The 26,688-nt window shown below is 40.3% G+C and overlaps 4 protein-coding genes and 17 non-coding genes across 23 annotated transcripts in view; 19 read left to right on the forward strand and 2 right to left on the reverse strand.

Moving 5' to 3' along the window:
* Positions 1–4,754: 4,754 nt before the first annotated feature.
* Positions 4,755–6,667, forward strand: LOC145903323 (uncharacterized). Its single transcript, XM_082991397.1, has 3 exons — positions 4,755–5,064; positions 5,615–5,713; positions 5,793–6,667. The coding sequence occupies exons 1-3, from the start codon at positions 4,902–4,904 to the stop codon at positions 6,125–6,127; spliced, it is 597 nt and encodes a 198-aa protein (XP_082847523.1). The 5' UTR covers positions 4,755–4,901; the 3' UTR covers positions 6,128–6,667.
* An 808-nt stretch (positions 6,668–7,475) lies between these two features.
* Positions 7,476–18,304, reverse strand: LOC145902037 (uncharacterized). Of its 3 annotated transcripts, none has more exons than XM_082989876.1 (21): positions 18,139–18,304; positions 17,898–17,979; positions 17,601–17,655; positions 17,384–17,524; positions 16,846–17,058; positions 16,659–16,756; positions 16,476–16,592; positions 16,163–16,258; positions 15,981–16,080; positions 15,632–15,921; positions 14,997–15,103; positions 14,579–14,763; positions 14,033–14,160; positions 13,671–13,835; positions 13,281–13,343; positions 12,803–12,967; positions 12,466–12,617; positions 11,977–12,134; positions 11,315–11,478; positions 8,404–8,481; positions 7,476–7,774 (listed from the first exon to the last, which is right to left on the reverse strand). In XM_082989876.1, the coding sequence occupies exons 1-21, from the start codon at positions 18,231–18,233 to the stop codon at positions 7,712–7,714; spliced, it is 2,715 nt and encodes a 904-aa protein (XP_082846002.1). In that variant the 5' UTR covers positions 18,234–18,304; the 3' UTR covers positions 7,476–7,711. The 3 variants fall into 3 exon arrangements, with proteins under 3 accessions (XP_082846002.1, XP_082846001.1, XP_082846003.1); XM_082989875.1 differs by having other exon boundaries at positions 16,659–16,759; XM_082989877.1 differs by having other exon boundaries at positions 7,477–7,774; positions 11,339–11,478; positions 16,659–16,759.
* Positions 18,305–20,879: 2,575 nt separating this feature from the next.
* Positions 20,880–21,938, forward strand: LOC145902458 (fatty acid-binding protein, liver-like). The gene is made up of 4 exons (XM_082990431.1): positions 20,880–20,941; positions 21,008–21,095; positions 21,202–21,374; positions 21,532–21,938. The coding sequence occupies exons 2-4, from the start codon at positions 21,023–21,025 to the stop codon at positions 21,670–21,672; spliced, it is 387 nt and encodes a 128-aa protein (XP_082846557.1). The 5' UTR covers positions 20,880–20,941; positions 21,008–21,022; the 3' UTR covers positions 21,673–21,938.
* Positions 21,939–22,067: 129 nt separating this feature from the next.
* LOC145902457 (lysine-specific demethylase 8-like) overlaps positions 22,068–26,688 on the reverse strand; it is a 15,313-nt gene continuing 10,692 nt past the window's right edge. Inside the window, exons 3-9 of the mRNA XM_082990430.1 lie at positions 23,652–23,804; positions 23,456–23,564; positions 23,257–23,397; positions 22,903–23,038; positions 22,686–22,840; positions 22,474–22,574; positions 22,068–22,331 (exon numbers count right to left, since the gene is read on the reverse strand). Of these exons, the coding sequence (XP_082846556.1) occupies positions 22,115–22,331; positions 22,474–22,574; positions 22,686–22,840; positions 22,903–23,038; positions 23,257–23,397; positions 23,456–23,564; positions 23,652–23,804 (1,012 nt within the window). The 3' untranslated portion in view covers positions 22,068–22,114. The remainder of the gene's footprint in view (positions 22,332–22,473; positions 22,575–22,685; positions 22,841–22,902; positions 23,039–23,256; positions 23,398–23,455; positions 23,565–23,651; positions 23,805–26,688) is intronic.
* On the forward strand, positions 24,035–24,106 carry Trnac-gca (transfer RNA cysteine (anticodon GCA)). The gene has a single exon. It is a non-coding gene; the product is annotated as a tRNA-Cys (tRNA).
* Positions 24,196–24,267, forward strand: Trnay-gua (transfer RNA tyrosine (anticodon GUA)). The gene has a single exon. It is a non-coding gene; the product is annotated as a tRNA-Tyr (tRNA).
* On the forward strand, positions 24,357–24,428 carry Trnac-gca (transfer RNA cysteine (anticodon GCA)). The gene has a single exon. It is a non-coding gene; the product is annotated as a tRNA-Cys (tRNA).
* On the forward strand, positions 24,518–24,589 carry Trnac-gca (transfer RNA cysteine (anticodon GCA)). Its single transcript has one exon. It is a non-coding gene; the product is annotated as a tRNA-Cys (tRNA).
* On the forward strand, positions 24,679–24,750 carry Trnac-gca (transfer RNA cysteine (anticodon GCA)). Its single transcript has one exon. It is a non-coding gene; the product is annotated as a tRNA-Cys (tRNA).
* Trnac-gca (transfer RNA cysteine (anticodon GCA)) lies at positions 24,840–24,911 on the forward strand. Its single transcript has one exon. It is a non-coding gene; the product is annotated as a tRNA-Cys (tRNA).
* Trnac-gca (transfer RNA cysteine (anticodon GCA)) lies at positions 25,001–25,072 on the forward strand. The gene has a single exon. It is a non-coding gene; the product is annotated as a tRNA-Cys (tRNA).
* Positions 25,159–25,233, forward strand: Trnac-gca (transfer RNA cysteine (anticodon GCA)). The gene has a single exon. It is a non-coding gene; the product is annotated as a tRNA-Cys (tRNA).
* On the forward strand, positions 25,317–25,388 carry Trnac-gca (transfer RNA cysteine (anticodon GCA)). The gene has a single exon. It is a non-coding gene; the product is annotated as a tRNA-Cys (tRNA).
* Positions 25,478–25,549, forward strand: Trnac-gca (transfer RNA cysteine (anticodon GCA)). Its single transcript has one exon. It is a non-coding gene; the product is annotated as a tRNA-Cys (tRNA).
* On the forward strand, positions 25,639–25,710 carry Trnac-gca (transfer RNA cysteine (anticodon GCA)). Its single transcript has one exon. It is a non-coding gene; the product is annotated as a tRNA-Cys (tRNA).
* Trnac-gca (transfer RNA cysteine (anticodon GCA)) lies at positions 25,800–25,871 on the forward strand. Its single transcript has one exon. It is a non-coding gene; the product is annotated as a tRNA-Cys (tRNA).
* On the forward strand, positions 25,960–26,031 carry Trnac-gca (transfer RNA cysteine (anticodon GCA)). Its single transcript has one exon. It is a non-coding gene; the product is annotated as a tRNA-Cys (tRNA).
* On the forward strand, positions 26,121–26,192 carry Trnac-gca (transfer RNA cysteine (anticodon GCA)). Its single transcript has one exon. It is a non-coding gene; the product is annotated as a tRNA-Cys (tRNA).
* On the forward strand, positions 26,282–26,353 carry Trnac-gca (transfer RNA cysteine (anticodon GCA)). The gene has a single exon. It is a non-coding gene; the product is annotated as a tRNA-Cys (tRNA).
* Trnac-gca (transfer RNA cysteine (anticodon GCA)) lies at positions 26,443–26,514 on the forward strand. The gene has a single exon. It is a non-coding gene; the product is annotated as a tRNA-Cys (tRNA).
* Positions 26,604–26,675, forward strand: Trnac-gca (transfer RNA cysteine (anticodon GCA)). Its single transcript has one exon. It is a non-coding gene; the product is annotated as a tRNA-Cys (tRNA).

Below are 26,688 nucleotides of genomic sequence, written 5' to 3' on the forward strand. Positions count from 1 at the left end.
TTACATGTTGCCTCGAATATTGCCATATATCAGCAAGTATTAGTTTGTAAAGAATTTTACTGTATTTAAAGCATCGGTTTAATTTTGGCGAGTTATACAAATTTGATCGCAAAGCTCATTAACACATTTTGAAAAAATGTGACATCAAATTTACGAACAGTTTTCTCAGATTTGCTTATAGTTCTGCAATTAAAAGTCAACAGCGAAAGTTACATTGACATGTTTGTTATAATTTTGAATTCCCTTGGAACATTGAAATTAAAATTGATTTTCGCAACTTACCACATTTTCTCAGACGGATTTGATTCAAAACAAATGGTGTGTCTAATTCAACGTTTGTCGTCAACTGTATAAAACAAATGTAACAAACGAACAGAGAATCAATTTGCATGTTATGCACCAAAAACGGAAAACATAAAATCGCACTTGTTTATACAAGGTCATGTAGGTTGGTGTGCGTATAGATTAAAACTAAATGCAAAGAACCAGCTCTATATGTGTCGCAGAACATCATCGCAAAGCAGCTTCAATGAAAACAAGTTAACTACACGCACCCAATTTACACAAAATTTGCATTTGGGAAATATAGCCTACGTAGGTTTAAATTTACACTTGCTTGCAAATAATTTTATTTCAAAAACTATTTTTGATAAATAAATTTTATTGCGAGGAAGAAGTCTATCCAAACAAACCCAACAAGTTTTATAAAGTAAAATAACCGCAGTACTTGTTTTACGAGAAAAAAGTGCGCAATGCGAAAACTTCGAACTAAAATGCATTTCTTATTTGTCGAAGTCTGTCCAGCCTACATAGACCTGTACATCAACATTAATAAACTTGGTTCCAAATATTTACGCCATAATCCCCCGTGAAATCTAAGCAAATTTAGGAAATAATTAATCGATCGTTTTGATCGCACAGTTATGTAGTGTAAGTTTCCAACCTTTTTTAAACGCAATCATGCACCAAAGTTACAATAAATTTACCATGTCCACTGTCGCTTGAAATTGGCTTGAGAAAATGGCGAACTCGGAAAAACGTCTTTCAGCGGGGACGCGCGGTTTGTTTGGTCTATTTTCTACAAAGCGTGGGGTCGCGCGATAACCCTTCAGCCCCCGCTTAAGCAAACAATTGTGCAACAATTGAGGTCCTATGCATTCACAAGGGGGCTTAATTGTGTGTGACATCACCGGGGTGACGCACCTTACAAAGGATGCCCACATAAACAAGATGTTCCAAAACTGTGTTCAAGCATTCATTCAAACAGCGTCCTTTCAAAAAAACAGACTAGAAGTAAACAGTGAGCGACGGGGGGAATCGTGGGAACGGGTTTCAAAAACATGCATCACATGACACCCACGCGCAGAAATGTTTAGGTCTATACCGCTAAGCCAGCCATGCGTGCTCCATTAAATCCGTGTCGCCCACTGGTGATGTTGTTGGCATGTTTGGCTGCTGCAATTAGTTCGAGTGGCCGGTTTGGAATTTTTTTATTGTGATGATTTCATCGAAAAATATTTTCTTTTACTCAAACAATGCTTTGCTAATATGGGTTGATAAAAATCCAACCGATGTGGAAAGTCAACATGAAAACTAAAAAAGATTTGTTGTTCAATCTTTTATGTTTAATAAGGAGCTAGTCTTGCGTGATAATTACGTAAATTTCTTTGCAAAAGTTTTTTTTTATTTGGCCTTTTTATTGGTCAACAAGTTCAATCAAACGTCACGAACTAATATACCTTGAGCTGTCATAGAACACTCGCCAAAACCCGATGACACATTCGTCTTGCGGTTGTTTTCCAGCTTTGCAAAAAAAACATGTGTTTCATGCAAATAGTCATCATGGCGTGGTAATTAAAACGGAACATTACGCTATTTGGCAAAACCACAGCTTTCAATTGGGGCGTCGACGCCGCATCACGATTCCCGGGCGAGTCTGCCAGTGGAACAACGTGCTTCTGGCCGTACCAGGGATGGCCGTGAACACCAACAACAAACAAACGTTTGTTTCGGAAATTAGTGGCCGGCTGTTGATCTCCTGGACTTTGCCGCTCTCTCCTTATCTTGTTCAAGGGATTTTCCGCACCTGATATGCTCGTATCACGTGATCCCTGGTCCTTGTAATATCTTCCGTTGTGTGCTTCATGGTTATTGTATATCTGTGTAGATTTTTTTGATTGCAAAAGGCGGGCGGTGACAGACAACAACGTCCTTGTGACAGGGGTCACGGTATGAACAAGTCAACGCCAATTTACAGACACATCGATAAGGTTAAAACTCTTTACTTAATTTACAAAACAAAACCTTTCCGGCCTTTGATGAATTTTCACAACTGACTAAGCCCAGGAATGTGAAAGTACAAATATGAATTGAAATGCAAACAAAACAAACGATTTACACCTCTGTAAGAAGTTTTCTGCGAAATTTCGTGCTGTGCATGTTCCCGAACAGGTTTCCACCGCGACCGCAATACCTTAGACGTAACGAATGATTCTCGACTGCACGACCAACATTTGACGCTTGATTCCTTAAGCCTGACCCCGACCATGGGCGTATATCGTTAATAACTTCACATGACGACAGTTTATGCAGTTTCGTCGCTATTTTTACTCCTAAACTTTTGGATGGGCGCAAATTTTGGCATTCCAAGCCAAATTTGACGGAAATTTGTGTCGAGTCGAAAGCGTGTACTTGCCTGTGCATGTCACGATATTTACCTCGGTTCGGATGAGTGATCGCTGTAATTTTCGTTTCATGGCACTCCTTTCTATAGGTGGTATAAATAACGTTCATATAATTTGTTGTTTTTTCCGGATGTGTTCTCCTTGTTTGGTGTCGGTTTGTGTCTGTCTATTTGCATTCGAAATTAATGACGAACACAGAGCGCAGAATAGATTTTTCGACAACTTTTAACATACTTAGCTAACGTTAATATGAAGTCTACGCTGCTTCATAGAAATACCGTGTTGTTTATCATTAATTATGCGTTTACAAACTGACAACGATCTTATTGAGTCAATTCCAATTCAAAGGTCATTACTATTGATTGACGACATCTTTACCGCGACATTCGTTATTTAGTTTATTTTACGTAACAGGTATCGAGTACATTAAAATTTAACGCCTTCCTAAGACGAACGTCACAGGGGTAATATGTTTATTTAAGTGTGACAATTTGCGATTTGTAAAGGATGTTACGACAAAGCCGGCGATTACGTTACAAGAAAAAAAACGATTGAAGCATTGTCCCCAAGCTCCGCATATAAAAGCCACTCGCCAAGTTAAAGATCACACAGAACTTATCTCATTGCAGGCTTCCGGCAGCTTCTGTTTGCATAGAAATCAGACGTGGTAATAGTTTCGTTTGTTGCATGAAACCAAAACGCTTGCAAAGCAGATTTAGTGCGGGACTTTGATTCCGCAACCGCTAAAACGTAATTATTTCGGGAAGCGCCGAGCTAAATTTGAAGCTGGCCGCAGTATGGGAGAAAAGTGTTGGTAATTGCGTTCCGTTGAAGCGGCAACAACAAGCAGAGGCCGCAGCCCTCCGACTGTTCCGCGGGAACACGTTTACGGGGAAGAACAAAGCGTCGAGAGTCCAATAAATTATTCACCCGTCTTGCGGCTTGTTACAAACTATCGTTAGTTGAGTAAAATCGCGCCAAATGAAAACCTTGCGATCAATAATGTCCCAAAGTGTGGCTAAGAGTGTCGATTGTGGTTCTCAGTGCGTCAGCAAACACGGTAGATTTTTTTAAAACAGTGTCCGGCTTAGGGAGGCGGTGGTCGAGGGTTTGGCGTACCTTCGGAGTCACTGTAAGCATGACTGTCGGTGATCAACGGGAATTCGCACGCTCGGGAACAAAAGCCAGATTTAAGTGGCGGCCAGTTGCAGGCAGGCGGCAGAAAAGTTGACGTTGATGAGAAATGATTTCTTGTCCGAAGAATAAAAATCAGCCAATTGTGTTCAAAATCAAGGGCCTCAAAAGCATCAGAGTTGATGCCATTCAAATATTCCCTTACGTCGGCGGGTCGGTGATTAAAAGCCTCGTGTATGAATCATGCTCCAAGCCGATTGTGAATGGGGGCGCGCTTTCCCGCAACGGTTCCATTGTGACCCAGGCCCCTTAATACGTCATCACACAGCATATAGGGAGCCTTGAGAGTTTTTTTGGGGCAGCCACAAAAACACTTTTCCGCAACAATACGTCATTTGCGAGTACGTGATCGGCAGCAATGGGAGAAACAAATGTGCGCCTTTCAACGGAATTCATACGTTAACTATGTCGGAATATCAAAAACCTATACGTCGGCAAAAAATAGATCGCCCTGTGACCTGCGTGTTTACCAAACACTGAAAGCAAGCGGTTTTGATCTATCGGAAAATGCTCTGATCGTTCGTTTTGCGCAACTTTCGAGGGTCTTGATGTCAACCTGACCGCATCGAGCGCCGGTTTCTCACACTTCCGTATCCGCCTGGTGTTGGCCCGAGGTGGGGCAGCGCCGGGTGTGCCAACAAACATAGCTCCGGACTAATCCCGCACGATTTGCGCCGCAGCAATAAGATAGGTAAGCGATTAGGTGGAGGCCTCACCAAAAACGTGTCGGGCATCGTCATCACCGCTAAAGAAATAAACTTAGGTGGCTACATCACGGCGCAAAATAGACAGACGCGTGCTGAAAAAAGGGGACGGTTTGTATAAAGGGAGGTGGCTTGTGAGGAAAAATCATCAGTCGCCAATTGCAAGCGAAGGCGCGTAGCGGAGTAGAAAAGATACTACGTTATGTAACGTTGTAACGTAGAAAATTAACTCGTTGGAAAAGATTTTTTTTGGAATGAATCGTTAAATTGCCGATTGAATATTATTCGGCTTAAGTCGATCAATATCGAGGTAAAGACAATGTTTTTTTTATTTTGTTGCAGCACTAAAAAACGCCTTTTTAACAAAAAGTACCTATTACGAACTGTACGAATCAAGCCTAAGAAAAAATTAAGAAGAATGAAGCCGACACAAACACTTGCTATCCTTGTTGTCTGTCTGATCATGCAAGCTTCCTCAGCCTGTAAGTTTCCTTCAGATTAATTTTTCCATATTTTTAAAATTGCAATAGAAATTAAACTATTATGGCGGTTGTTTGTATTTTTATCTTTGTGGCTCGCCTAAACATTTATTATATTTTCCCGCTCTATTTGGGCGATAGTGATAGTACTCAAATAAATTATAATATTTTTGCCCTGTCCTCCTGAAATCAATGCGAAATTTTTTTTGTGGTCTTAACCATGGGTGCGAATTTTCGTCTTGTCGCCAAGTTTTGACAGTGCAACGTGACAAGTAACGATGTCGGCGATTGATTAACGACACTTGTTAGTAACGCGACCAGGGCGGGACAAATTAATTTATGGTCCCGCAGACGGCCTAAAATATTCATGAGATCCTTGTCGGAGTTTGTATACTGCAAATTAACGAAACAGAGGATGGAGACGTGGGGCAGTTTTGTCCACGTCCGTACCACTTCCACCTGTTAGGCCGTCATGTTCCCTTGTCAATCAAGGTGGCGCGAAGTCACAAAATGGCGGCAAGGTTCTTACGACTGGTTTATTTTGTCTCCACAGCGACCAGAGTGAAGCCGACGCCAAAACGCCGCACTGACCTTCGGTGTAAAATGTTATCGAAAATGGGCCTTCCGTTGGGTATGCGACGCATAGCTTGCGGTAAGCAAATTTAACTAGCAACAATTAAAACATAATACAATATAGGTGAATAGTTTAAATCACTTTCTGGTTCTTGCAGGTGATGTTTACCACAGCAAAGGAAGACGTACAGAGGAGGTCATCCCGCAGGAGGAAAGGGAGGACATCGGAAGGACGGTAAATCAGCGCGCCGTCGACAGCTCCCAGCGCGGAAACATATTGCTCAGCCAATTTGCGGAGCTGCTTGCAGATCGCTACAGCAGCCCACGAAACGCGGGCCAAACACGACGCGACCTGACGTGGAGTAATTACCAAGATACCCCAAGCAGGGACGAGTCAGAGGTGGTTAAGGACTCCGCGCCTGACCACTACTACGACGACGGTCCAATGTACCTCATTAAAAAGTGGTACGATAGCCTCGCCGGTAGTGACTAAACTCTGTAGGCAGCCCACCAGTTATATCGTCACTTCACCTGCTCCCATTTTGATCCTTTTCTTTCGCCCTATTTATTTGTGTGCAATGTATACGTTTCCATCGATAGACCAAGAAGTCTAAAGCCAAGCCACCTATGTGTGTATGAAATCGAAGCCAAGCAAATATTAGCTTTTAACGCCGGGTTGAGATAATATTCACCTGTTGACTGAACTTCCATATTTTAAAGCCGCCGGCAATCATTTCGTTGCTGTTATTTATTTTCCACCCGACACTGTACCTTTCGTTCCGTATCTTCCGTATATCAAATAAAGAAATCCAGTGAACATTGGAAGCATGCTTTCCAGTAACAAGTTCAAAAATAATTATAGTAAAATGGGAATTATTTGATTATTTAGATCCATTAAAATATTACTCGACGATCTTCTGTCGTCCGTCTTTCCAGTCGTTTACTTACTGTGCATTTTTTCCGTTTTTCATCTTTCTGTCTTTTCATCCATTCCGGTGTTTGTATACCAAGAAATACACAGAAAGCAGATCAATTTGGTTTGTTTCACTACAGATATGTTGCTCAACTCAAAGACCAAACTCCAAATTTCTTGGAAAAAGTTTTTGCTCGTTTTCGTTAAATTTATATTGCTTTATTTCTACTTGGTAGATAAATTTATGCATTGAATAGTCAACTTGTCTCTTTAAAAAAAACATATAGGCAATAAAATACACTTGCTCGTTTCGTCACAAAAATACATTTCAAAAAGTTTAAAACGTAATTTCCCCAAGCGACAATTTCGGTTAATATGTAAATAATATACAGTCTATAGAGCGGTGTGTCATAACTATTGTAGAAACGTCTTAAATTTTAGCGCTTTTTGCAAACTAATTTACAGATATGAGCCCTGAAAATAAAAACGATTTTGTCGCAAATCTGTTTGCTATCACGATCGTCAACTTTCTATCACAATGAGAAATGGATTAGGTCGAGCACACAAAACCTGTTTAACGCGAACACCATCACGATCAAACCCCAGCAACAATTTCTATATCACGAGTCCGGGGTCACGTTACCTTACATGTACGTTCAACGCTCTGGTAGGAATGCGCCCCGGGGAGACTGGATCAAAAGGAGTTACTTTCTTGGGTTAAAAGTTCACAAACTGGGCAAAATACGTGGAAGTCTGTAATACACTCCGGCAAGAGGCGGCCAATCGGGTCTCGAGAACGCTTTCAAAGCCCATCTGATCGATCGAAGCCGAAATGAAGCCACACACCCAGGCGGGTCATAAATGTGATTAGCACCTGTCACCTTCCATACCACCAGCACCTGTCTCGCTTGTCAGTAAATTAGAAAAAGCGGCACGACCTTGACTCAGGGGGTTTATTTCGACGGCAATCGGGGTTAAGGCAGATATCACGTCAAGAAAACGGCCACCATTTTCGGCTTACTGGAGTGCACGAAGTCCTTTGGGCGTACTGCCCAGGTCGCGATAATGGCACAGTTTGGCGTCCAAAAGGCCGTGAAGATTAAGCGGCTAACAATGCGGATCTTCAGCTTCATGGTTAAGTCGTCTCACGTGTCAATCGCTGGGTCACGTGGAGCTGAAACCGACGACGTAAGCAATTACGTAGAGCTTCTCTTTGCACAAAGCGTCCTTCAAACATAAGAGTAAAAAATAATAAAGTGCGCGTTTTTCGTGGACTCCCGAGTGTTTATGGCTACAAAGTCAGATGAAGGTCTGTGTTTGACGATGTGCTGTTTTCAGTTTTCTTTTCCCGTATTTAGCGACACGATAATTTTAAATCATTGAACCCGATTAATAGGAATTGCTCTTCTGGCACTTAAGTTTCGAAAGTGTTCATTGAAACCAACGTTTCGTCCACAGGGTTATAACCCTAACGAAACGTTGGTTTCAATAAATTACTATGCCTGGCAGCAAATATAGCAGTGCATTGGACCTGCTGTTTACCGTTAAGGTTACATTGATTACATCAAAGCCTATGTGTGAACCAAACAAATCAGATACGTGTTTAAACCTCCTTTTATGAGCCTGCAAAAAGCGGCAGTGCATGAAGGGCTTCGCAGCCAAACATGGTCGCCCATTCCGGCGAGGCCCGCACCGCATCATATTACCCTCTGTCACGAGCAGGCCGATTCTCAACAAGAGTTTCCACGCATTTAACATAGTTCTGATGCCGAAACCGCGTGGCACTTTTTTGCGCATAATTGCTGTCGGTGCCGGTTTACCCGTGCCCCGAAACCGCCGGGAATTTTGGGGCTTACCTGGGGTAGGAAAAGACGGACTGAGTTGTTTCCGTTTCTCCAGACGAGGTTGGTTATGAAATGAGAGCACTTGTCTTCCTGCAAAGGTAGATAAACAGGTTTTTGAGATGTTGTCAAAGCAAAGGCTGGCTTGGTACCGGGAATTAGCTGAAAACCAAAACGCTTTCAATTCAACGGAACGCTTGTTGATGGGTATGTGTGCGATTCCAAAACAACACGGAAAGCAAGCATTCCAAATTTGCATGCAGAATACATGTGAGGATTTACATAAACTCTGAACTGCCGCGAATAAAACGTAGTCAGAAAAACACGCCAGATACTCTTTCAGGAGTTTGAAATAAAAGGACACGGGATTGAACAAACACGTAAATTCGAAAAATTTCTCAGTAAACCCCTTACATTGCTCGTTTGACGGGAAACACGAATATAGTGCGTAAGCCAGAAAAGCAACCGATTGTCAAGCAATGGGCTCACCATACTCAATTAATTTCTTGGTCTCGCCTTTTAGCATTTCTATTGAAACCTCAATCTCCATACAGCAACAACAAAAGATGGAAACGTGGAGATTGGTTCAGACAACAGAAACGAGCCGCTGGCGTGCGGTTTGCGGCAACGAATTCGTCTCGTCGTTTGCAAAACTAACCACAAACCGAGCGGCAATGCTTACTGAAGATGGCTATCGGCTTATTAGGGATAGAATGACAATGCAAGAAGGTTCGCTACGAACGACATAAACCGCGTTTTGACGACAAACAAATTTTTCTTGCAAGCAATTTTGCATTGTCTCCCGATATGGCAAAAATGTGCTAAAAAGGGTTGGTTGTTTTATATTTAAAGGGCACATAATTATCAACATCAGGCGCGGTTAAAACCTGGACTTTCTTGAGAAATACTGTATAAAAGATTTGAAAGGTATAAAAGATCTTCCAGTAAAAAACTTCATCGGACAATATTTTTTTTTAATTAAAAGATTGGTGCCATATCCTCACATTATACATCTTGATGAGGTTTAACGCTATGTAACCGAAACCATCCTTTCGAAGAGATACATTGTATTAATTACCTTGAACGGTTGTACATGCATATACGCATAAAGCGATTTGTGGCTTGAATCAGGTGTGAGCCGTGCGCCCTGGTCGGATTACTGGAAGCTGCGATCCTGCAACTTTTCCATTAGGTTTGTTGGTTGTTTGTTTAAGTTCGCCTGATAGTTTCGTGCTACAGGTTGGTGAGTCGCACCACAGTTTGTTGTTGGCGTTCAACAAAACACGTGAGTCAAGTAAATTCAGAAACCGATTGCGCTGTTCATGTTCGGCGAATGATCCGCACACGCAAAATGGACAGACGAGATTGTCACCACCGTAAAGCTAGGTACGGTGGAAACAACGGCAACTGACATCCAGAACCGTTCGCAGACACACAATGCACATTGAGTATTTTTGGTCGCCATATACGCTCGAAAGGGATCTGGCAAGTTAGAGATATGACTGGTGCCAGTTTGGGATGGGTCCATTTTATTGCATGATTTCGCCATGACGATTTATTTATATACAAACAGCCATACTCCAATCTACCCCAGAAATAAATGATAAAGATAGCAAACCAATTTCTCCGAGAAATTATAGCATAATAAAGGTTCGCATTCCACTTTGAACGATAGAGCGGTCGTGAAGTCACCCAACTCAAAAAAGCACTGCTCCCTAAAATAACCGCGCTTAATGGAGATACTAAATTTGAGCAATTTACAGTCTAAGAAGCTCCCCAAGTTATCTGATTCCGTAGCAATTTTAGTAATTCTCATAGGAAACGCGCGTGCCAGTAAGTAATGTCGATTTGTTAGTATTTTCATCTCCACTTTCGTAATTGTTTCCATAAATGCACAATCGCTATCGCGGGTATTAAGAACCTTTAGAATATATTTGGCGTTTAATCTATCTATGCACCAGCCAATGTGACCAAATCGCCACGTGCTTAATTTCAACCAGTCATAACTTGTGTTGTTCACTTCATTGCGAGGTAGCCAGGAAAACAACATTTAATAACGCAATCCTGATCACGCAAATATTCTCCACAACCTTTTCAAGCGAGTTCTGGGATTGCCGCCGTCGCATCAGCACGGAGATAAGCCAACAGTTTGTTAAGCCGAATATTTCTCCTTGGTTTTGTAAGAAACGTTTCGTGTGACACAACGCGTTCCGTCGTAAGTTTCGCAGAAAATCCCCAAGAATTAAGTCACCGTCTGTTGGACAACAAAACACGTTAAGCGCGTATTGGCGCTTTAGGGAAATGCGCTGTGACGATTCGCATTAAATCCAAGCCGATAAACCCCGAACTGTCTCGCCGCCGGTTCGTAAAGTCCCCGTGACGAAGCAAAAGAAGAAAAACAAGCAACAAAACTATTTACAAAGTTGTTAGACACGTGCACCCGCGGACTCGCAGTCGAATTACTTCAATGTGGTCAAAAACTTTCTCCCGACGCAAATATAGCGAATATCAGGTTAAATAATAATGATCAAGTGTGTGATATATATATCCTATGTAATATTTTAGGCTTCTAAAAATACAACTGAATTGAAGACACATTTGACCTGATAACTATTTTTAATAACTTGGAGAAAAATAATTTTAAAAAAGAATGCCAAGGCACTATGATATCAGTTTTCGTCACATATTTATTATATTATACGATATTTCTGCTAACAGCGGCATTGTATAGCTTTGACGTCTCCTACAAAATTTTGTATTGGATCTAATAATTGTTTTTTCAGTAAATTAACATCAGTAAATTAGCCAAACCATGCAGTAGTTATTTTTAAATATAAATGTTTTGCAAGGAATGAAATCAAACAATTAAACATTCTACCCGTCTCACGGGCATGATATCCACCTATCTCACGAATATGACACCCACCCCTCTCACGGATGTGACACTCACCCCTCTCACGGGCATGATCGGTTCCATCACGGCGTTATTTGCAACGATGGCGCTCACGTAGCACGGCCCTCTCATGCGGCATTTGAGGCTCAGACGACTGCCGATGAATCCATGCACGGCAAAGAGAAGAACTCCCTGATCTGGCGGAGATAAAATGCTCAGGCGTGACGGATTTTCCTCCACCTCATATCAACAATTAACTGAAGCCAAGAGTCGGGACAAAGGCTTATGCACAGCCGTTGCACAGATATGCACGAAAAACCCGTGCTTTGCGAGAAACCCGTGCATCGCTGCGGCCAAAAATTCGTCGCCTGTTTGTTTACTCGGCACCGGCGATTGTGTACAGTTGGGCCGAAGTAACACGGAAATTTATTCGCATTAATCGACCTTTTGAGCTGATATACTATGATGGCATAGAAATCACGCTCGTTTATACGATAGCTTTTAGCTTAATTTTAGAAGCCAGTCAACGTCACATTTTAACACTTATATGTCGGAGGTGTACTGTTTATATTTCACGATCTTCACAATGCAGGAATTTGGCTTGCCATATTACGTTAAAAATTGTGACCGAGACCCTTGATACTATTATTTTACAAATAGGCACCATGTGTTTAAGGTTAGGTATCAATTCTTACTTGGCGGAACGTCCGTCAGGTTGCAGGGAAAGTTGAAGTAGATGAGAGATTGTTCGCGTAAGTTGTAAGTCCGTATTCCGAACAATGAAGGACCAACTGTTGCCAACCCCAACTGCCGGAGGTTGTTTTTGATGCATGAATTCACAGTGTTGTCGACGCTGCATAAGTAGTTCAAGTAATTTAAACTGTCATTTCTTTTATTTGTTTGTGGGATCCGCTATTGACAGAAAAATAGTTGTTTTTATTCGAAATGAATGTTTTCGGCCAATTTCCATGAATAATAAAAAAAACACGATTTACATTTTTATCCGATATGCTGTCACTGGAAAGTTTTAGTCATACGAAAAAAATAGAGAGTTTAATGTGATGATTTTAAAGACTCCGTGGTTATTCAATTGCTAATTTGATGCGTTCCACCCTATAACCAAATAAGAATTCCGTATTGCAATTTATGGTGATCAGGGATTAAAGCCGTGGAAAGTCACGTACGTTTGTATGTATTTCTTAATGAGAGAGATGCACGGTTTGGAGTTTCGGCCTTCCACCGAGGTCGCAGTGACACCTTGTGAGTTGCGCAAGCACGGATCGGTGCCCGCTTGGAGGAGACATCGCACCGTTTCAAGCTTGCCGTACTTCGTCGCCTGAATATAACAATAAGGTATGGGAACTGTTGTCGGGGCATGCTTTTTAACAATAGATTGCAGAATACGCTACACAATAAACGGTACAAAATTCGCGAATTGCAGGACAAACCCACCACATGCATCTAGTCAACGACGATAAACAACTTATCAAATTCGAACCATTCACGTTTGATTCAACAAACCTTGATGAGCGCAGTGTCCCCGGAAGTGGTCTGCAGGTTTACGTAGGCTCCATACAACAACAGAATGCGAACGGTGATGCTGTGGCCCTTCTCTGCGGCGAACATCAGTGCGGTTTGACTGGTTTTGGTCTTCGCATTCACTCTCGCGCCGTAGTGAGCTAGGACCTACAGAGACGAAAGTATTTGCATTTTCGCAGCCAACGTAGTTGCATTTTGTGGGATAGGGAGTAAAATTTGCAAAACAATAATTTCTACAAAGAAAAGGAATCAATTGGGAAATGTATTGGTTGTTGTTGTGCATCAGGACCGAACGAATGTTCCACACGCAGTCGTTACACACTCACATTCCTAAACGTTTGTATAGTACATGGAAAAAACATATGTCAAACCGATGGGGAATGAATTACGGTTTTGTATTTTCATACACTAAAGATGTCTACAGCATTTCTGCTCCATTGAAATACAGAATACTTCTTACCTTTACAACTTCACTGTAACCAGAAGCCGATGACATCATTAGTTGTGTCAACCAGTTAGAATCCTAAAACGTACGAAAAACACGTAAAATGCTCATATTTTGTACGGTATCTGCCGCTGACATGTTAGATCAGTGATTCCCAAACTTCTTTTTTACTCGTCAACCATTTAAAGGTACCACTAATATCTTAAAACTCTCTCGAAAAATATATAGCAAAAGGCAAAAAAGTTCAACAAAAAACAAACAATACATGTCAAAGGGTTAAAAAACAAATTAAAAACCAAAAAAATTCAACAACTTTTCAGTAAGGTGCCCGCGTACCACATTTTCGGTACCAGCGGTGTAGAAAGTAGGAGATATAATTCAACGAAGCACAGTTCTAACCACTACCTGGTGCTCGAGGTTGTACAACTTGGGCAGTTTGAGGACTTCGAACACCATATCGAACTGGTTGCCACGCACGTACTTGCGGAACTGTTCGTTCGACACTTCGCGGTCCACCCGACAGGGAGGTTCCCCGGCTTCGTGATGCTGCTCGATTTCTCGGAGCGAAATCTTAACAAGGAGCTTTACGTTACGTTTTCCGTATACCTTAGGCATCATTTTTATGTATAATTTAGCAAAGCAGCGAATTACAGCGTCTCAAAAAAGTGAAATTGTCATAAGTTCAGGAATCGGCTTGAGCTTCTCGGTGTTAGAGTTGAAAACAAGTTAACTTTTGTTGAATGTGGTGAATGTATGGGAAAACCAACCTCGTCAAGGAAAAAATTAACTTTGACTTTCAAGAATTCAGCCATATCTCCCAGACCGGAAACGTCTTTGGTAGTTGAAGGCTCATCAGTAGGTGGGGAAGCTTGTTCCGTGCTTGATGGAGATGACTCTACATACATGGGACGAATTGATTTGAGTGAGTACAAAAAGAATCTTAACATGAAGAACAAAAAACATGCTATCTTATGTAAGGCAACTTTTATTCTTAGAGTAAAACTCCGCCAAATATTTTCAACCAACATTTTACCATGATGTTTTAGGGTATATTTGCGCAAATTAAACACGACGGAAATTGCCGTACAGACCTTTATAACACTACTCTTTTACACATTAAAATATCGGCAACACTTTCTCTAAATCTATCTACATCTATATCTAGAGTCAAGATGTTTGTAGTTTAAAAGTTCGTCTTGTTCACGGTGTATCGCCACGAATGGGTAAAAACAACTTTTTCGAACATAACATTTGCCATTTTGTTGACCAAAAAAACAGCAGGAGCGAGACAGCAGATGAGAAAATACGAATACCAATTTTCTTGTCCTCTTTCTGTTCGTCGGACGACGCTCTCGTTCCGAATTCCTGCTCCAAAGATTCGAATACGGAAAGGACGTCCGTGTTTCGAGACGGTGGAGAAGTTGATATTTTATCATCCGGCTTGTGGCTCGTTTCCGCTGGAAACGTGTCCTCGTTTTTCGAAGGCTCTCGTGACAAACTGTATATGGCGGGAATACAATTAGTAAAATTTTAAAGGCAAAGTTTTACACAAGCTTTGCTTAGTTAACTTTACAAAACGTATTATTGTTGATTACACAAAATAATACTCAACCAAATTTGAGTAGATTTTATGTGTGTGCTGTATACAGAAAACGCAATAGCCCCTTAATCCATTCTCAATATACACGACGACCACTACTGGTCGGGAAAGTATAGCCAGGTAAAACGTACGTCGCTTTGAGCATTCGTCTCGGCTTCTCTTTGCGCGGTGTAAGAGTAGGGATGCTGTCAAGGCCTTGCATCAACATTGAAAAGGCGTCAGGCGTTTCCGGCACCGGCTGACAACAATGAAATGTAGTCAACAATATTATACCCAAGCCATTGCGCTACGCATAATGGAGATATAGGATGCTTGGCAGTTGCCGATAGAGTGTTGTAATATTACAAAAAATCCTAATAAAGTATAGAGTTGTGTGTTTAAAACTATACAATATATATATATAGTTATATAGCTCTAATTTGCTAATATTTTACCACTTTTTGCATGTTAAATTGTTTCGCTCTAAACACTTCACCTATTTTTTTAATCTGGGTTTTAGTATTAAAGCATATGAAATACAGGGCATAAGTTTACAGTTTATCAAGGACTTATGATGTTTCTTTTGCGGCTGACAGAAAAACGTGTATTGATAATTTGTATTAAACAAAATGTAAAAAAAGGATTTGAGATTAACTTGAACCTAAATCAAAACTTTACAAAAATTATTGTTTCCATTGTCAATACACATGACTGCAACCAATTCAATGCTTGCAAAAATACAAGTCAGCAATTAGAATAGGATCAATGTTCATAACTTATTTCTTACTTCTGTTTCAAAAAACCCTTGAGATGTTTCCGGTGTCACAGGAGGAGTTGAATCTTTAAGCTTTCTCAATATTGCACTCTTCATTTGTTCTCCAACATCATCCTGTCTTCCAGCTTCAGTGGATGACTCAGGAATAGAGGCAGTCAGATCTTTTACGTCAAAGTCCTCTATCACTGATCCCATAGTAACGTCTGAGGCATTTTTTGTGGGACTTTGTTCTGATAAAAGCGACGGCAGGGGGGGAGAAGGCAGATCTGAATGAGAGGAGTTTGATGCCTCATTTGGACTTTCTGAAAAAAAGGCAACTTATATTATGTTTTGGAATGATTTAGAAACTAAGCCTGTTTACTTTCGTCAGTGCTTTCTTTGTCATCTGCATTTGACAAAACACTGATTTCAAGATCTTTCGGCCTCTGGATTGCAGCTGAGGTAGTTTTTGTTGTATCTTTCTGTTATTCAATACAAACACAGTGTGCTTCATTCAAATATATTGAAATGCCAGTAAGTTTTTTTTCTTCATTCAATACATACCTTATCAATGGTTGTTTCTGGTGGGGGTGGCTGGACTGCAGCCGCTTTTTCTCGTACTTTGCTTTCTTTCAGTTGTGCTTCAATGTATTCGAGGACCTGCACATAATTATTTCATTCAGATCACATAAATCTGGACCTTTTTCCTTTTTGTATTGTCAGCGTATTGAGGTATCCACACAAAAAATATAAAAAAAAAATTTTAAAGGGCAAAAAAAATCCATTTTTGGAAGTTTTGGGAGGAATTCTGGATGTTGGGATTAGCCAGGTGTGGTTTTACTAAAAAGGAAAAAAAATATGGGTTTAAAAAACTTACAGGGCTTGACAACCCGGTCTTTGGAAAATTATCCTTCCCCAAATCCAAATGTAAACTATTTTTGGTACTACTGCTTGTGGCATCAGTTTTTGCCTCAGGTTCATCAGATTTATCGGTCTGCAAGAAAAAAGCAGTTGTTTAAAAAAAGTTGAGCAGGTATGAAAGCAGTGAGGGTATGCAAACCGATGAATCATTGTTTTCATCCTTGTGGGAAGCTGGTGGGGAGGTGGACTTGGTTGAACTCCCAACACTCTCCTTCCTCTTTGGACCACGCTTTCGCCCTACTGCCAACAAAAACAGAAAAATTGATCTTGAACAAGTACCAGGTATGACTCGTTTTATAAATGAAAAACTTGGAAGTCACACAAACCCGTTGTGTGGGTGACGTTAAATCTCTCAACCGGAACTCGTCTCCGCTTAACCTTAGAATACAGATCACCGGACAGAACATCAATCTTTCCCTTCTCCAAATCCTCCCAGAAGGAATCTTTCACATGTGGCTCATCAGAACTACTACTGTCTGAATCATCATTTTCACTAGATGAAGATGAAGAGGAGTTTGGAAGTACTTTGGTTCTCTTCGCTGAAAAAATTTTGTATTGTCTCAAGAAAATTATAGCTAATAAGGTTGTAATATCACACTCGTTTCTTCACACAATTCTTTATGCTTTTAAACTTAACATGCTATATATAAACATACCATATATAAATATTTTTTTTGATGGTCAAATTTTAGAGGCAGTTTAAACAAAATAAAAAGTAAAGCTTGTTTTAGTTAATGACTTCTAGTAATGTGTGCGTGAATCTAAACCTAAACTGCATACTTATTTTAACAGAATTGCTCCAAAACACACAAGGAATACTAAACAATACCTGACAAGTTTCAATATTGAAAATCCCAAACTTACTTTGTAAACTTTGACCTCTTCCCCGACCCCTTCCTCTACCTCTGCCCTTTCCACGCCTTGACTCAACTTGTTTCGATGTGGTACCAATCTTCTTTTGTTCTTTTAGCTTTGTGTCTCTCCTTCCAGCATCTTTTATTACATCTGCATGCAGAATAAAATCTGATAAAACACAGAGCAATGCAGTTCAGAACTACACAGTTGCAAACAAGTTACTTACCAGTTAAAGGTAAAGCAATTTCTTTGTTCTTTTTTACGTGTTCTTTAATATATGTCTGCAACAACATGAAAACTCATGAAACTGAATTTCTTCATTTTCTTAATTGTGTTTCTCTGTTTGTTTACCATAAATCACAATCAACATGTTACATATATATACAAACATAGCAAACAAATAAACTTTTACTGAAGCTGTCAGGCATATTTTATTGCTGAATACTGCTCTTGTTCTTGCCAGAAGAGCAGTATTTAGCAATTGCAAACAAAAACCGCAGAAAACTGTATTGCAGAAATTTACTTTAAGCAGGTCTTCGCAACTTAATAAGTTGTCTTTGGGTTCCCATGTGTCTGAATCCGGTCCATAGCTTTTCCACCTCACCCTGAAACATGCAATAACAAACGTGTGGTTTTTTTACTTTAAACAACTTTAGGAGCAACTGTGCACCAAACCTCAATTGTATTTGAATATAAGGGAATAGCTACTGCTGTGGTAAATTAAACTTGAACAACAAAACCAAAAAGACATGTCATGGGTATACCTGTAATATGTTTCATCACCATCAACTGCAACATGGTCAACAATTTGCTCCACTTCAAATACATCTTCCTCAGAGCCAGAACTTTCCATTTTCATTCATTAGGGATTGGGCCAACTGTAGAAAATAATGAGCAAGCAAAAGTTCCAGGCCTACTTTACTTTTTAACTATGATCTTCACAAAACCACAATTACTTGACAATGGACACGTCATGCCACAAATGCATGTAACGTTAACTAGCCATAGAAGGCCAGGGACTGTCCTGGCACAACATTGCGTGCACAAATTCTAAATTTACAAGTGAAAATGAAAAATGGGCCAATGGCCTATTTACGAGTAGGTATACAATGTATTTGTTTGTTATCAAACTATACTTAGGTTGCCAGATGTCTTTATGCCAAACAGGTACTTAATTACAAGATAACTTTAGCCTAATTCAATCAACACGTCACAAAACTGCATAACATTATCAAAAAGCATTCGAAAGGTGCGGAAACTTGTAGCACTTGCACGCCAACGTGCGGTTTGTTGACCTTAAAAATTTGAACACAAAATGGAGACAGGGCTTTAAGTAGGGGCAAAGTTATAAAATTGTCACAGAAAAATAAATAGTACCCAATGTATTTGTTATGTCATGTCCTGAAAATGTCTACTATGCACTAAAACAAAATGATGCACTTTGTTGTCACGGTGCCGTAGCCTTGTAAATATGACAAAAAACTGGAATACCGTGTGTCAATATCAATCACAAAATGCCAATCATGTTTGTCAAAACCAAATGCTGGACACGACCACATGGAAAAAAAGACATAGAATCGTAAGTGTATGCTTTAATCATGTACGTTGCGTTTGAATTCCATTCGCTTTATGTGCTTCATCGTATAGTTTTGCAACATAAAGTTTTTGCAAATGATAAGACATAGGCTCCTGGGGGCGTGGCTCTGTTTCATACGGCCCATCTAGGTTGGTTAACCTACCCGTACTTTTCCATTCCAGCGAGTCAGTTTCGGAAAGCAAATAACACTAAGGTCGACAGCCTATAAAAGACCACATTTGTACACGATGTATGTTAAAACTACATGGGCCCCAAAGTCGCATATCTGTTTACTTTCAGCCACAGCACCGGCGATTAAACTTAAAGAGAATTATCTCAATTCTTTGTCAACTACGAAATGCGGCAAATGCGGTATACAGTTTCATACACATACATTAACACACGGCCAATGCGTTTTGATTATTGCATTCTACATGTTTGACAAAACAAAGGTTTCATTTAAAAAATTCATTGTAGACTATATAACTTTGATTTATCGGTGCCGTAAATGTATACAAGCCAAGCCAAAGGACCGTTTTAGTTGTCTCAGTAAACAGCGCGTCCATTGTACAGTGGGGTTGTAGAATAGTCCGTAGGAATGTTAATGTGTCTTCAATCGAAAAACAAACACGAGTAGAAGTTGTAGAAGATAAAACCGTTGAAACTTGTTGTAGATAACATTACAAGATAAAGTGCCAAACATACAGGGCTTAAATGCACGTATCCAAAGCCTGCTGGGATAGCAAAAAACTGCAAAGTCCTCGCGAGCTTTACGATCCTGTTTCCGGTATTTCATCAAACCGGTGTAAAATTAATTGCGCGCGGGATTCCCTTACAGAACGTTTATCGACAATAAAAGGTCGTTGAATGACACTAACGTTTGACGGTTGGCAGTTAATGCCAAGGTGTAACGACCCTCATAACAGGGGTTGGTTTGTTTTACTCTGTTTTTGGCGGCTTCTTCATAGGGTCGCTGTGGAGCGCCTGTAAATTTAACTGTCGTCTGTTGCACATTTCACCATAACAAAGGCCGTTCACATCGCGTTATGAAAACTGGCCACATGGCTTGCAACAGCCGATAAACGTTTATTTGATTGCGTCATCTGATAGGGGTGACAAACCCAGAGACATTGACCCCAGTGCAGTTTCTCTAGACTATATTTTAAAAACTATTGATGACAAAGTTCCGTTGTAACACTGGCATTCTAAGTATAAGAAACAGAGCACAAATACACAAAAAGCAAATAAATGATTACAGGGTGGTTAATATACACACTTTATTCGTTTGGAATTATTTGCAGCATGTTCTCGGCCACATAAACTAGGTATTGGCACGACATAGACAGCATTTGTAATCTAGGTCTAGGCACGACACATTTCCGGCATTATTAATCAAATTTTAGGTACCTATTGACCACGTTGGTGACTTTGGTGAGTATGTTGGCTACACACAGTCCAAAACAAACGTCACGTATTTCGACAATGGTTCACAATAATTTTTGCTTGCAAAGAAAAAACTTAGACCGGTACAAAAGTAATGTAGTGTTTACAACACCTTTCGCCTTTTAAACCTATAGAATGGCTCTTTAGAAAATATATAGTTTTGGTTGTTCGTTAAAAAGTGATTGCACAATGCCGACAAAAGTAAGCTACAGGCAAAATGTTGTGTTTGTTATAAATTAACATACGAAAGGCAGATAGCTATTCGTCTTATTTTATTTCTGCACTCTTGCAAGCAGAGTTTGTAATGAACGAGTTTATATTTCTAAATGATTGATCAGCCACGTAAACAACCAGCTATGCCGAAAAGTACACACGTCCGGCGCTTCATGTCAAGCGCAGGTCTTACAACTTCCAGTAAAGCCAGATGGTTTACGACGTTTGCTGCGCCGGCCCGGTTCAATCGCTGTGTATAAAAGCCCCGACCCCACAACCGCCACTCACTCTCCAGCCAAATTATCTGCTGTGCATAGCCTCAACCCGACGAAAACGTAAGCTGGCGATAAACCGGATTAGTTGAGATTTGGATGATAATCGTTTCTTGTTTTGTTTTTCAGAAACAACCAGCAAAAATGGTCGACGCATTTGTAGGAAAATTCACCGTGCAGAAGCGAGATAACTTCGATGAATTTATGAAGGGAGTAGGTTAGTATCCGTGTCCAGAACGCACGTTATAAGTTTTACGCAGCTACGATGTAAAAACAGCTGAAGGTTTTTATTCGAAAGTTTTAAGTTTCGTAATCTGTGGCAGGTGTCCCGGAGGAATACATTGAAAAGGCCCGTCAGGCTTCCGTGACCACCGAAATCAAGAAAGATGGTGACCTCATAACGGTTACTCGAGTTCGTCCAATGAAAACCACCACCAACTCGTTTCGCTTGGGAGAAGAAACAGAAATGGAAAACATCAAGGGCGACAAAATCAAGGTAACCCGATGAAATGCTGGTGGTTTATTGGTCGCCCGACTATCCCTGACCTTCTCACATGTTTATAGTTTTAATGATAATTATTTATCTTTTTTTTGCGAAGTTACAAAAGCTGGGATAGACGAGTAGCACAATTTCATAAAATTTCTCTACTCAGGCCACAGTGAATTTCGCCAATGGTAAAATGACTGCCAAGGGCGACAAATACGAGGTCATCACGGAAATGGAAGGACCACTTCTGAAGGAAACCATCACTTTGAAGGGTCACACCATGTCGCGCTGGTCAAGCCGTGCATAAGACAATCACTGTTGTCAATACTTGCTTCCGAACTAAAAACTTGTAATTTACACGACAAATTTATATTTTTGCATTTAACCGCCAAAATATTTAATTTAAATGCAAACAGTCTAATTGAACTGTTATACCCTTTGACTTGGCATGCAATGGCTGTGAGTGTCCAAATTTTATTCTGACAAGTGTGCAAGTCCACATAAGCACCAAATTGTGTTCTTTATTGCTACACGCATATCCGATCAATATGTAATAAACGGACGCAAATGAAAGACGTGTATGTGTTTCAGTATCACTACCAGGGCCTACATATGCCCATAAGTCTGTTCGCTTGCAAGGGTATTTTTTATTATGAGGGTATAAGACACGTTACCAAGATTTAAACGAAAACGAGATCCAAAAACACCTTACAAGGCACATTTTTCTAAACTCGTTCGTCCAACTCAAGTTAGAGTTCGTCTTTTAATATTATTTCGTCTTCGTCGGGCTCAGGTCTGATGTACATCTTTGCAACTCTCTCTAACAGGTTGCTGGGCAACCGATTGATGTCTTTGCCAGTCAGGTAGTTTTTCTTCTTCAAGTCGAGTTGTCGGAAGGCCGCGTGAGGTGTTTGACCCTTCTTGCGCGATACATCGTTGCGCGCCTTCTCGAAGTACTTGAAAAACCTGTTTTCGATAGCAAAAATTTAAAATACGAAGAGAAGAATCCGAATTAAATTTTATTCTGGAATAGGCGCGAAAAAATTGTTCGAACACATCTGTAATAGGTGACGTAACCGTTCTAAACATAAAGACGTGCTTGACGCACCTTTCACGTGTAAGCTTTGGTTCGTTTCGAAGAAGTGAGATCAGATGATGACGTAACACCTCTGGGTTGTCGTAGTTATCCGTGTTTATGAGTCGTTGCCCCTGAAACAAGGTCGACGACGAGTGAATAAAGGAGCAATACAATATAGCTGATATAGACCTGCCGGCGCCCTAGTAAAGTACACAGATCATATGATAAGTAATATGTCTTACATCGTACAACTTCCACACAAAGTTAAGCGAACTGAGGGGCACGTGCTCAGTTACGTTCGCTTCAGCGCATCCAGTGTCATTAAACTCCTTCATTGGCGTCCACAAGACTGTGACAGAGAGACTTCTCCCGTACGACCGCACTTGATGAAGGTGACCTACATGCAGATGAAAGTTGGTCACAAGCCGAGTTCAACGTCTTTTAATCAGAAAACGCCACCTTGTGGAATAAAAATGCAGTCTCCAGGCCACAAGGTCGTCCATTTCCAGTTTGTTTTTCCAACTCTGGGGTGTTCAAACATGTTTATCATCTCCATGTCAATCGTCGAATGCCCGCTACCTTCTTCTTTGTTTTCCTATAACCAATGAAGTTATTTACTACCGAAAACCCTTCTCGTTTTGGTTTAAAAAAAGCATATTAACTAATTCAAGTAAATTCACTCCAGCCAACTTTGAGTCGATTTGAGACTCATGTTTACCCGGGTGTTTTAAGGATGCTCATAGCTGTGAGACGCGGAAAGACCGCGTATGCCTAACCATGTTAACAAATCACAATATTTAATGTTGCGCTGACCTCCATTTCAAAGCGGTCTTTGTATTTTGGGTCGACCATGATGAAATCTTTTCGGCCCGATATCAGACAATGCATGTTGTGGTCAGGATCGTAGTGAAGGGGGGAACTTGTACCCCCGCTGCTCATCCACATTTCAGCTTCCTGATATGACAAAAGCCCGGTTAAAACACTGATGAGGGCCAGGACTGAATCCACCAACCTGTAAATGTTCCTTGAACGAACCGCAGAGCAAGGACCCAACAGCGGGAATTTCCTCTAGCATCTCCTCTGGAAGAGGACTAACAAGGTACCAATCTTCCATTTTATACCTGGGAAGGAAAAGACAACCGTTATCACACATGGTCAGGTTATGTCAGATATCTAATGACTAATAAACACGATTTCGATAGTTTCACCTCAGAAGAAATCTTTTAAACGTCATGATCTGTGGTTCGATGATTTTGCCGGGCTTCTTGGTGGTGACGTCAACCTTGATGTGACCGTAAGTATTTTTCAAATACTTGTCGTCCCAAAGTTGGAAACAGGACGCGGATTGGTTGAATCCGTCTCTGCAATTTGGAGAAAACAAAATTAATATGGGATCAAATCATATTCGACAAATGCAATGTCAATGCAAATTTAGATCGTATCCAGTGCATGCAGAAATTGAAATCAGTTAAAAACCTGAATATCAATGATGAAAACGAGGACAAACTACCATTATTAACGTTTATCCTTGATATTTTTGGAAAGAAAAAAAAGTTTTTAACAACTTCAACACTATAGTAAGGAATTGGGTGGGGGTATAGCTCAGTGGTAGAGCATTCGACTGCAGATCGAGAGGTCTCCGGTTCAAATCCGGATGCCCCCTTATTAGTATTATCGTTTATCCATGTTAATTTTGTCACTAATTCTTAGAAAAGATTTTATACAATTAACCACTATTGTAAGTAAATGTGCGGGGGTATAGCTCAGTGGTAGAGCATTCGACTGTAGATCGAGAGGTCTCCGGTTCAAATCCGGATGCCCCCTTATTATTATTATCGTTTATCCATATTAATTTTGTCACTAATTCTTAGAAAAGATTTTACACAATTAACCACTATTGTAAGTAAATGTGCGGGGGTATAGCTCAGTGGTAGAGCATTCGACTGCAGATCGAGAGGTCTCCGGTTCAAATCCGGATGCCCCCTTATTATTATTATCGTTTATCCATATTAATTTTGTCACTAATTCTTAGAAAAGATTTTACACAATTAACCACTATTGTAAGTAAATGTGCGGGGGTATAGCTCAGTGGTAGAGCATTCGACTGCAGATCGAGAGGTCTCCGGTTCAAATCCGGATGCCCCCTTATTAGTATTATCGTTTATCCATATTAATTTTGTCACTAATTCTTAGAAAAGATTTTATACAATTAACCACTATTGTAAGTAAATGTGCGGGGGTATAGCTCAGTGGTAGAGCATTCGACTGCAGATCGAGAGGTCTCCGGTTCAAATCCGGATGCCCCCTTATTAGTATTATCGTTTATCCATGTTAATTTTGTCACTAATTCTTAGAAAAGATTTTATACAATTAACCACTATTGTAAGTAAATGTGCGGGGGTATAGCTCAGTGGTAGAGCATTCGACTGCAGATCGAGAGGTCTCCGGTTCAAATCCGGATGCCCCCTTATTATTATTATCGTTTATCCATATTAATTTTGTCACTAATTCTTAGAAAAGATTTTATACAATTAACCACTATTGTAAGTAAATGTGCGGGGGTATAGCTCAGTGGTAGAGCATTCGACTGCAGATCGAGAGGTCTCCGGTTCAAATCCGGATGCCCCCTTATTAGTATTATCGTTTATCCATATTAATTTTGTCACTAATTCTTAGAAAAGATTTTATACAATTAACCACTATTGTAAGTAAATGTGCGGGGGTATAGCTCAGTGGTAGAGCATTCGACTGCAGATCGAGAGGTCTCCGGTTCAAATCCGGATGCCGTATTATTATCGTTTATCCATATTAATTTTGTCACTAATTGTTAGAAAAGATATTACACAATTAACCACTATTGTACGTAATTATGCGGGGGTATAGCTCAGTGGTAGAGCATTCGACTGCAGATCGAGAGGTCTCCGGTTCAAATCCGGATGCCCCCTTATTAGTATTATCGTTTATCCATATTAATTTTGTCACTAATTGTTAGAAAAGATATTACACAATTAACCACTATTGTACGTAATTATGCGGGTGTATAGCTCAGTGGTAGAGCATTCGACTGCAGATCGAGAGGTCTCCGGTTCAAATCCGGATGCTCCCTTATTAGTATTATCGTTTATCCATATTAATTTTGTCACTAATTCTTAGAAAAGATTTTACACAACTAACCTTTATTCTAAGTAAATGTGCGGGGGTATAGCTCAGTGGTAGAGCATTCGACTGCAGATCGAGAGGTCTCCGGTTCAAATCCGGATGCCCCCTTATTAGTATTATCGTTTATCCATATTAATTTTGTCACTAATTCTTAGAAAAGATTTTATACAATTAACCACTATTGTAAGTAAATGTGCGGGGGTATAGCTCAGTGGTAGAGCATTCGACTGCAGATCGAGAGGTCTCCGGTTCAAATCCGGATGCCCCCTATTAGTATTATCGTTTATCCACATTAATTTTGTCACTAATTCTTAGAAAAGATTTTATACAATTAACCACTATTGTAAGTAAATGTGCGGGGGTATAGCTCAGTGGTAGAGCATTCGACTGCAGATCGAGAGGTCTCCGGTTCAAATCCGGATGCCCCCTTATTAGTATTATCGTTTATCCATGTTAATTTTGTCACTAATTCTTAGAAAAGATTTTATACAATTAACCACTATTGTAAGTAAATGTGCGGGGGTATAGCTCAGTGGTAGAGCATTCGACTGCAGATCGAGAGGTCTCCGGTTCAAATCCGGATGCCCCCTTATTATTATTATCGTTTATCCATATTAATTTTGTCACTAATTCTTAGAAAAGATTTTATACAATTAACCACTATTGTAAGTAAATGTGCGGGGGTATAGCTCAGTGGTAGAGCATTCGACTGCAGATCGAGAGGTCTCCGGTTCAAATCCGGATGCCCCCATATTAGTATTATCGTTTATCCATATTAATTTTGTCACTAATTCTTAGAAAAGATTTTATACAATTAACCACTATTGTAAGTAAATGTGCGGGGGTATAGCTCAGTGGTAGAGCATTCGACTGCAGATCGAGAGGTCTCCGGTTCAAATCCGGATGCCCCCTTATTAGTATTATCGTTTATCCATGTTAATTTTGTCACTAATTCTTAGAAAAGATTTTATACAATTAACCACTATTGTAAGTAAATGTGCGGGGTTATAGCTCAGTGGTAGAGCATTCGACTGCAGATCGAGAGGTCTCCGGTTCAAATCCGGATGCCCCCTTATTAGTATTATC

The sequence above is a fragment of the Ascidia mentula genome, chromosome 5, assembly GCF_947561715.1.
Source record: "Ascidia mentula chromosome 5, kaAscMent1.1, whole genome shotgun sequence".
NCBI classification, from domain to species: domain Eukaryota; kingdom Metazoa; phylum Chordata; class Ascidiacea; order Phlebobranchia; family Ascidiidae; genus Ascidia; species Ascidia mentula.